The 9,219-nt window shown below is 35.6% G+C and overlaps 1 protein-coding gene across 2 annotated transcripts in view; it reads left to right on the top strand.

Annotated features, from left to right (window-relative positions):
- The window catches only part of GPR180 (G protein-coupled receptor 180), a 31,543-nt gene extending 22,857 nt beyond the window's left edge, over positions 1-8,686 (top strand). For both annotated transcript variants that reach the window (XM_055336000.1, XM_055336001.1), the window contains exons 7-9: positions 2,084-2,275; positions 4,133-4,210; positions 5,160-8,686. In XM_055336000.1, the coding sequence (XP_055191975.1) occupies positions 2,084-2,275; positions 4,133-4,210; positions 5,160-5,318 (429 nt within the window). In that variant the 3' untranslated portion in view covers positions 5,319-8,686. The remainder of the gene's footprint in view (positions 1-2,083; positions 2,276-4,132; positions 4,211-5,159) is intronic.
- Positions 8,687-9,219: the final 533 nt, after the last annotated feature.

A 9,219-nucleotide genomic window follows, 5' to 3' on the forward strand; every position in this document is an offset into this window, starting at 1 on the left:
GTTTTTGATCCAGGGCTTCTGGAAAGTAGTGTTAATATTGGGTTAAATTCTCATTTCTCAATAAATAGCTTTTTTAAATCTAATTTTCATTATTCCATTGTAATTTTAACCCATTATCATAGACAAATATAAATTGAGAACTGAGATGATGACACTACACTAGAGTTTATGTAAGCACTTGTGAAGAAGACGTGAAATGTGGCCCTGGACCTCAGCAACCACCCAGACGAGGTGAATGAGGCAACATAAATACATACGTGTATCCCACAGGCCACATGTTAATATACATAACTGAAAATGTGGAAATTGAATATGTAAAAATGTGAGTCATGGGAAGTGATAGGGATTGTTTTGGCTTTATTGGAGGTATAATTAAGAAATTGAAGTTGTATGTATTTAAGATGTACAACTTGATGTTTTGATATATGTCCACATTATGAAATGGTCACCAAAATCAGGCTAGTTAACATATCCTTCACCCCACATAGATACCAGGAGACAGTAGTTCTTTAATAGCACTTACTTATTACAAAACTTAAATTTAGAATTACAGGTTAAGAAGTCATATGGATATAATAATTTGGGGGAGTGAAGAAGTAATATTTTAGTGTTGGAAAGCAAATATTCAGCCTAAGAAGGAAATGCATGTGTACAGGATGACAGAGGAGTTCACCTGTCAATCATGGTAGTAGGAGTAAGACCAGGATAGAAGATTTGAGAGTAAGAAGAGGAAGGGATTGCTGACAAACCCCATAATGCCTGAGAATTGGATTTTTTTTAAAAAAAGATTTTATTTATTTATTCATGAAGTACACAGAGGAGAGAGACGGAGGCAGAGACACAGGCAGAGGGAGAAGCAGGCTCCATGCAGGAAGCCTGATGTGGGACTCAATCCCAGGTCTCCAGGACCACACCCTGGGCTGAAGGCAGGCGCTAAAGCGCTGAGCCACCCAGGGATTCCCTGAGAATTGGATTTCATAACTGAGTTTTGATCATTAATTCTTTGGAAGCCACTGAAGACAGTTCTGAGGGCTGACTTGGCTAATGAAGGAAACAGGGCTACTGACACGTGTGATGGCAAAAAACATTGTAGTAATTTGTGATTGACTTTTGGAAAAGGTGGAAGGAAAGTATTTCTACTCAATAGCCATAAACAGAACAGCTAATGAGGAATTGCTGAGCTTTTTATTGTAATAGTAACAATATGGGAGAAAAAGTCAATAAAGAAAAGGATGAGTACCTATGCTGGTTATTCATGAATAACCTGGATGCTCATAGTGAATATCAAAAATATACTCTCTTTTAGGGCACCCAGATGGTTCAGTCAGTTAGGGGTCCAACTCATGATTTCAGCTCAGGTCATGATCTTGGAGTCCTGGGTTTGAGCCACCCACTGGGCTCATGCCTGGTGCCGAACCTGCCTGGGGCTTCTTTTCCTCTTGCTCTGTCCATCCCCACTGCTTGTGTGTGCATACTGCTCATTCTCTCAACAAAATATATATATATTACACACACACACACACACTCTCTCTCTCTCTCTCTCTCTCTCTCTCTCTCACACACACACACACACACACACACACACACACACACCCCTTTACCCTGGGAGGTTACCATGGAAAAATAGTGACTTCTGACTTGGTCACTTCTGGATTACAGAAGATAGTGAGATATTTCAAAGTTATCCTGAGATAATGGGCTTGAATACAGGGCAGTTTGATTCACGATAGGGTGCTAAGGGAAGAAAGATTTAGAAAAAGTTTGGGTTTGTTCTCTTAACATTTTCAACTTAGTTTCATCCTTAAAAATGTCTTACTTGAATCATGATGGCAATTGCATTTTTTATCTTTTGTATTATTTTATAAGAATCCCTTTTCTCTAGTTTAGGATATTAGGGAAGAGAAGTCTATTATGCTTGATGCCTGCGCTTTATTAGTTAACAATCTTTATAGTCTGGTAAATCTTAGAACCTCTTAGGAATATTCATATACTCTTTAAGGGGATGTTTGAAAATAGTTGACAAAGTACTTATCATGAGTAGACAAGATTTTTTTTTCTTTCAATATGATGTTGTATTTTGCAGAGCATTTTGCTACTTTGGGAGCAGTTTGAAGATACCAATCCTCACAGCTACCATTCACATCACAACTTAGCAGGGATCTTGCTAATCATTTTAAGGATTTGCCTAGCATTGTCGTTAGGCTGCGGACTGTACCAGATCATCACAGTGGAGAGAAGCACTCTAAAAAGAGAGTTTTACATCACGTTCGCCAAAGTATGGGTTTGGGTAGAAAATAACTTCTTCTGATTATCAACTTTGTTCTGCTTTTTTTGGGAGGTTAAGCAACCTTGTGCTGATGTTGGTTAAGCTGTTATTATGTGCCAAAGCACTAAGCTGTGCCCTTTTTGTGTTTCAGCTCCTCTAATCTGTACAACCTATGAGATAAGATTTTGTATTCCATTTTACAGAACCTGTGCAATAGTAGTTTCCATGTAATCTTAAGTCAATTTTGCCTGGGTCGTAATTTCTTTATCAGTAGGAATTTCACATTTTTTTCTGTAGTATCAGAGTTTTTAAAAAATTAAGTTAGAATACAGTTTACATTTCTCAAAAAACACTTAGTAGTTATGAACTGCTACTGTCCGTTATGCAGTGTTTTCTAACCATGAGGAGCTTTCTTTCAGCATAAGCAGATGAAGCAGAAGGCTGTTTCAGCCATTTCACTGCCTCCGCATGAGATCACATTTACTTTATTCCTCTTTTCTATGTCCTTACACGAGTCAGATCTGAAAGCAAATTTGACTTTGTTCTCTACCCATTTAATAAAGGAAAAAATAAGAGAATTTGGAGCAGTAACATTGCAGGAACCTGCCTTCCTAGAAGGTTGTATTTTCTGTCAGATTGAAAGAATTCATACATCTTCATCCTGGCAATGCAGAAGAGCATTCAGATAAGCTGTTAGTCAGTAACCCCCCCCCCCTCCATCCTGCCAGCCGGCAAAGCGCACAGTGCTCAGCATCCCAGGGTGGCTGTGGAGGGAGGGCCAGGTTCCTCATCCTGAGTTCAGCTCCTTAAAGCTGCTCCTGCAGCCCCAGGAACCCACTTCAGCTTTCTGAGTACCAAAGAGGCAAGAAAATGCTTTTTTGTTTTTGAATTTTTTACAGGGATGGGAGGGTTTATTGTTTGGAAAGTTAATATATATTTAAGATGTTTTAAAACTAAATTTCCTCTTTTTTCTGTGTTTAAAACTGAACCAAACTTTTTTCTTGAACTTAAAAAAAAATTTTATGTCTTAATTTAATTTTTAAATGGGTTCAAATGTCTGAAAGTATTTAAAGAGAAGCAAAAGTATTTTTTATCTCTCTCCCATCTACTCAGTTATTATTTCCTCATATAATCACTGCTATTTACTACCAACTTATCCTCCCAGAGAATTTTTAATATTCCTATGTATTTCCTTCCATATTTACACAAACAGCACATTTTTTTATATCTTGTTTTTTTTTCTTATCTTTATTATACTGAGCCTCTCAATAACTACTATTTATTAACTTAATATTTTACTTCATTTTTAGTTTTGGAAAAGAAAATACATTTCTGTTCTTGGAAAAATAGAAAAGAAATGCTTGAAAAGTATAATGTTAAAGTTTCTCATTCTTATTTACTCAGTTCCACTCTTCTGTACTAACCCACAAACACGCCACCACTTGTAGTCAGTGTTTTGGGTATTCTTACAGAATTTCTTTGTGAATCTCTACATGCAAATGTGAATGAACATCTTTATTAGTTTTTCTTTTTATAGGAATATTATACATTTGTACTTTTTCTCAATTATTGTTACTTATATTAATGTATTTTCATGTTTAATATATAATGTCATTTAACAATGAGTATATTAATGTGTCTTTATAAGAGATTCCGAATACAAAATTTAAAATATGCATTTGATTAGAAACGAAATATTATCATAGCAGTAGCAAATTTATTTTTATATTTTATTAGATAGAACTTCTAAAGACCAATTGAGGTCAATCAGGACCTCCTAAATATGCTAGTGATGTTTTTTATCTGGCACATTCTGGAAATAAAGATATAGCCAAACTCATTTGGCTTATTTATCATTTGTTTCAGGGCTGTATCTTGTGGTTTTTATGCCATCCAGGTCTTGCATGTATCTCTGTCATTTTTAGTGACTACCAAAGAGATAAGGTAAGTAATACACATGATCACTATAGTTTTTTGTAGTGTTTATTGGAAAATTATTAAAGTAGAAAAGGCCTATTTATCTATTTAGAGGTTTTCTAAGTTCTTTAAAACAATACTTTGAAACAAAATGATTGAACTGGTGAGCATATGAACAGGAACTTTAAAATATGGAAGAAAAATGTTTAATTCTAGTTAATTAAAAATGATGAAAATCACTTTTATTATTTCAGCCTATTTCATAATACTGTTTTAAAAATTAGACAATTCATAATCCATCTATGTTAAGAGCAATTGATTAAAATTTTTTACTATGCAGTGGTTAAGAATCAAAGTAGATTCATGAGAACTCAGTCTAGTTGCTTTACCAGACTGCAGACTAGAGTGTTGATACTTGCCTTCTTAGGTAAATGGCTCCATCAACTCATTGTGTTCTGCTAGGTCCCTTTTCCAAGCCGTGCAGTGTGGCCTTGAACACACAAATGTCTCGAGCCTGAGGTATTTGCAAAGGGTAATTAGATAGGAAGGTAGTCTACAAAAATAAGGAAGCAACTTGAGGATCTTTGAAATGCCCTTAGAACACTCTTCAGGATTCAGGTGGGGCATGCTTTATTCCTCTTACCAGATTAGCCAGGAACCTGATTTTTCTTACCACTTTCTGCCTACGGTGTGCACCCTGAGGAGAGAATGCGTTAGCAAATTGAATGTGTCTTTATTTTGGAGTCTGTGAACTAACTGTAAGATAAATTTTGCCTTTGAACAGTTACAGTTCTGAACATTAGTCACATTTTCCTATTGAAAACTTCTTTGATAAAATGTACCTATGTCAAAGATGGAGGGTAGAGTAGGTGATGTATGCGTACATAAACGGGAAGTATGGGGGTTTGTGATGAACTGAATATATAATTTCTCTGTGTTTACATGCCGTAAAAGCATCCCTTTCTTTTATTTTCAGGTTATCACAATAGGTGTTATCCTTTGCCAGTCTGTTTCCATGGTTATTCTCTACAGACTCTTTCTTTCCCACAGTCTATACTGGGAAGTTTCTTCACTTTCTTCAGTAACACTACCACTGACCATATCATCTGGACACAAAAGTCGGCCTCACTTCTGATACTTGATTTTCTTTAAAGAAAACAATTGATTTAAGAGTGCAATAAGGATCCAAATACAGTGACTTTTTTTTCATACTTTTGGTATGAAAAATTGAACAAAGAAGGCAGAGCATGTTATTTATACAACTGCATTTAAGCAGTATCAAACTGAAAAAAGGTAACAAATGAAATGTTTTGAAATATGCTTAATAAACTTTCAAGAAAGTGTGTTGTTATAGGGTGATTTATGCAATTTATCTGTGGAAATTAATATAAAAAGAGTTATATGATATTTTGGTAAGAGATTCACCACTTTGTTGTAATGCCTCATCTTATATCAATAGTTAACTCAGGTTTGATAGTCTTATAAAAAGTAATCAGTTAAATGATTACTTGCTTATACATATCTAAACAAACTCCAATTACAAAATCAGTGTAATACACTGATTAAAAACTGCTCTTTATGCTTTAAGGAAAATGCATTTCACATTGGAGTTTAAAGGAATTGAAAATGAAATTACTTAAGAATGTGAATATAAAATATATTTATAGCTGAATGAATGAATAAGTTTTTGTTTATTTGGTGTGGGGTTCTTCTCCATTTTCTTCTATCCCTTTGGCTCTAGTTCAGGTTCTGGCTTGGTTAGCAAAGGGTTTTTGATAAATAGTTTATGAAAAATAAAGCTTAGATACATTATATGGGTTGTTCCTTACAAAGACTTTTAAAATCTGAGCACTTAGGTGAAGGGACAAGCAGGGTTACATGTTTAAAAAGAAAGAAGGGAAACGTACTATGTGATATGGTACTAAAATTTTAATCCTGATATAATTCATTTCTTACATTGAATCCCCAATCATAATTAAGCCGTATACACAGATTAAATTAACAGAAGCATTTCACATAAATGTTGGTTTCAGTCATCAACTACCCATGAATTCCTGCCCAAGGATACTTAATCAGGATTAAATTTTCTATGAATAATTGAAAAACAAAATACTCACTGGATTTGTTATAATCCTTGTTGGCACTGGATTCTAAGTAGTTGCCATCTTGAATCCTTTGTAATAAAGCCGTATTTTTTGTGTATGTGATGCCCCAGTATTGAGTATGCTAGCTATGAAATACTCTACCAAGTGCCTGTTTAAAGAATTGCTAAATGGTTGTCAATACCTGGTGTATAAAATGAGTGTTCCCATTAGTAGTCACTGATTGGAAATTATTCTGTTTCTGTTTGGTGTCATGCTGTTCAGGCCTTTTCAGTTTTACATCTGGCTTATTTTCTTTTCAAATACTTTTTATCTACTTCCAAAGGTATTACATTTTTAAGCAAGAAATGGTGGACTGACCTGGTAATTAGTTTTTAATTAAATAGTCAAAACAACACAGCATAACTTTAAAGTACCTGTGACTTTGTCCTCATTCTTACCTTACCCCTGGTCTCATTGGAATTGAACAGTGTTCTGTTTCATGTTAGAGGCAAATATCTATGTTCGCAAGTAGCAAACTGACAAGTGACAGAGGTCACCTGGCTCATTAGATCATCTTTCTAACAGTTCTCTGTAAATTATTTAATAAATGAGGGGTACAGGTTACCACTAGGAAGTTGGAGATGTATTTTAGCTCTACGTGATCTGCTGTGTGGTCATGACCTTTTCTTTTACCACGTCTCATTCATAACCCTGGTGCTGTCTGTCCTGTTCAACTGAGGTGCAGTTAATTAAGCAGGATCAAAAAAGGGGAAGCCTTTCATAAGCTTTGTGAACTTGTACCAGTAGAGAGGAAATAATTTTTCTGTTACCTACACAAAGAACATAGAAACTGCAATCCAGATATATGAAATGTGTTACTGTACTTGTATATATGAAACTCTGACAGGTCTTTTTTTTTTTACTTTAATTATTTTTTATTTTATGATTGAATTTGTTGATAATTTATTTTGTTATTCAAGAGCCATTGTTAAATGAAGGAAAATAGTTAATAATTAACATATAGCATATAAAACATTGTTCATGAATTTAGTAATCAGAGCTGAAAATTTAGTCTGTAAGTCGCGGCACAGCACCCACTCTTCTCTCGGTGAATGTTTACACAGAGCTCTGTCAGCACAGAGCATGGAAGGATAAGTATATACTGTAAACTCTCATTAAAGATCGAAACTTTTCTACTTTTCTTTCAGATCATGCTTTTTTACAATTAATTTTTACAACTTTTTTTCTTAAAGAAGACAAATGGTTGTGTCCAGGCTTCTTTCTTTTTCTTTTTTTTTTCAGAAGCATTTTGTTTCTTCTCTAAGAAGCTATAGAAGATACTTACTTTTATGACACATGTAATAATATTAGCTCCTCCTTAACTGAATGTCTGCTGTGTGCCAGGCACTCACTGTTGTCACTGAGCCCTTCTGCGCTAGCAGAGCTCCCCTTCAACTGAGCATAAGAGAGAATAAATGATTTCTCTAAAGGCATCAGACTTCTCTTTAGTTTTTCTGCTTTTTACCCTCATAATTTAATGAGCACCTATTAGGTGTGTATGTTTTTAGTGAAAATGCCTGGCTATTGGTAGCTAATTTTAGCTGTTGATTGTACTGTTAAACCTGGATTTGTACTGAAGTCAGAAATGAACTTGCATAGATAAGCAAGTGTGCACCTCAGCACATTTCAATATTTGAACCTTGGCTTTCAGCTAGAGGAAGAGAATCCAGGCAGAAGAGCTTGTTTTAGGAAGGTTTTCTGTGGTCTCAACTTGCAAGCCAAGTCTATTGAAACTACAGGATAAGTAAGTCTAAGGCCAACAGTAATGTAGAGACTTCACACACCATTATGAATGGTGGCCCTTCAGTATATGTTTCCCTTAGGAGACTGTGCCTATTCTCTGGAAGTTCTTAGGAAATCTGGAATTATCTGTGTAACATTCTCTTTAAATAGCTTCAGTGGTGTCAAATCTGTGAGGTTTTCTGTTTTTGTGAAGTAATGCGGTGACCAATCAAGTTGAGACTAAATCTGAAGAAGTAATACTGTTTTTTGTACCAACATAAAGTCAAGAATTGAGACAAATAACAAGACTGGTTTTCCTGTGAAATCTGAAAACTACCATGAAAGCACACTGTCCTGAACTCCTTGAAGTAGTTCTCCAAGAAATATTTCAGCTTCCACTACCTGGGCAGCACATTCCCAGGGCATCATGGACATTGTCCTCGAGGAGTGTCGTTTATATAGGATACCAGGAGACCTAGAAGAGTCCTAGGAAGGAATGGCCCTGCCCACCAAAGCCCTTTCTCTGCAAAGTGAAGGGAAATCAGTTGGATGTTGGAATTCTTTGTGCTAATCATATGCCTCTTTTTAAGTTTGAAATTATTTTAAAATAAAGTTTAAAAATAGAAATCAGATCAAACTACTACTGGCTTGTTAAAAACTCCATTTGCTTCCCACTGCACTTAGAAAAAAGTGATCCATGCTCATTACCATGTTCTAGAAGGCCCCACGTGATCCGGTCCCTGCCTCTATCTATGATCTCATTTCATACCACTCTCCCTCTCACCATACTCCAGCCTCATCATTAAAAAATATCTCATTTATATCACTGCCTCAGGGCTTTGCAGTAGCTATTTCTTCTGCCTGGAATACTCTTCCAAATCTTGGCATGGCTATGTGGCTGAATCTTCCTTACCCTCCAGGTTCTCAGATCAAATATCTTTCAGAGACCTCTGGCCATCTGTAGTGGCTTTATATGGTGCCAATGTGGCTAAGCTGAGGATACGTTCCTCTTAATTCTCCCTACATAATTTTAGGATAGTGTGGGTACAAGAGGTTTGTGGTGCAAGATTCAGAAGGTATAAGTTAAGTAGCCAGATCCAGATTTCTTTTTATAATTGAAAGGTCCAAGCAGGACACACATTGTTGCAGCTCACTCACATTATTGCTTAT

The sequence above is a fragment of the Nyctereutes procyonoides genome, unplaced genomic scaffold, assembly GCF_905146905.1.
Source record: "Nyctereutes procyonoides isolate TBG_1078 unplaced genomic scaffold, NYPRO_anot_genome, whole genome shotgun sequence".
In the NCBI taxonomy this organism is placed as follows: domain Eukaryota; kingdom Metazoa; phylum Chordata; class Mammalia; order Carnivora; family Canidae; genus Nyctereutes; species Nyctereutes procyonoides.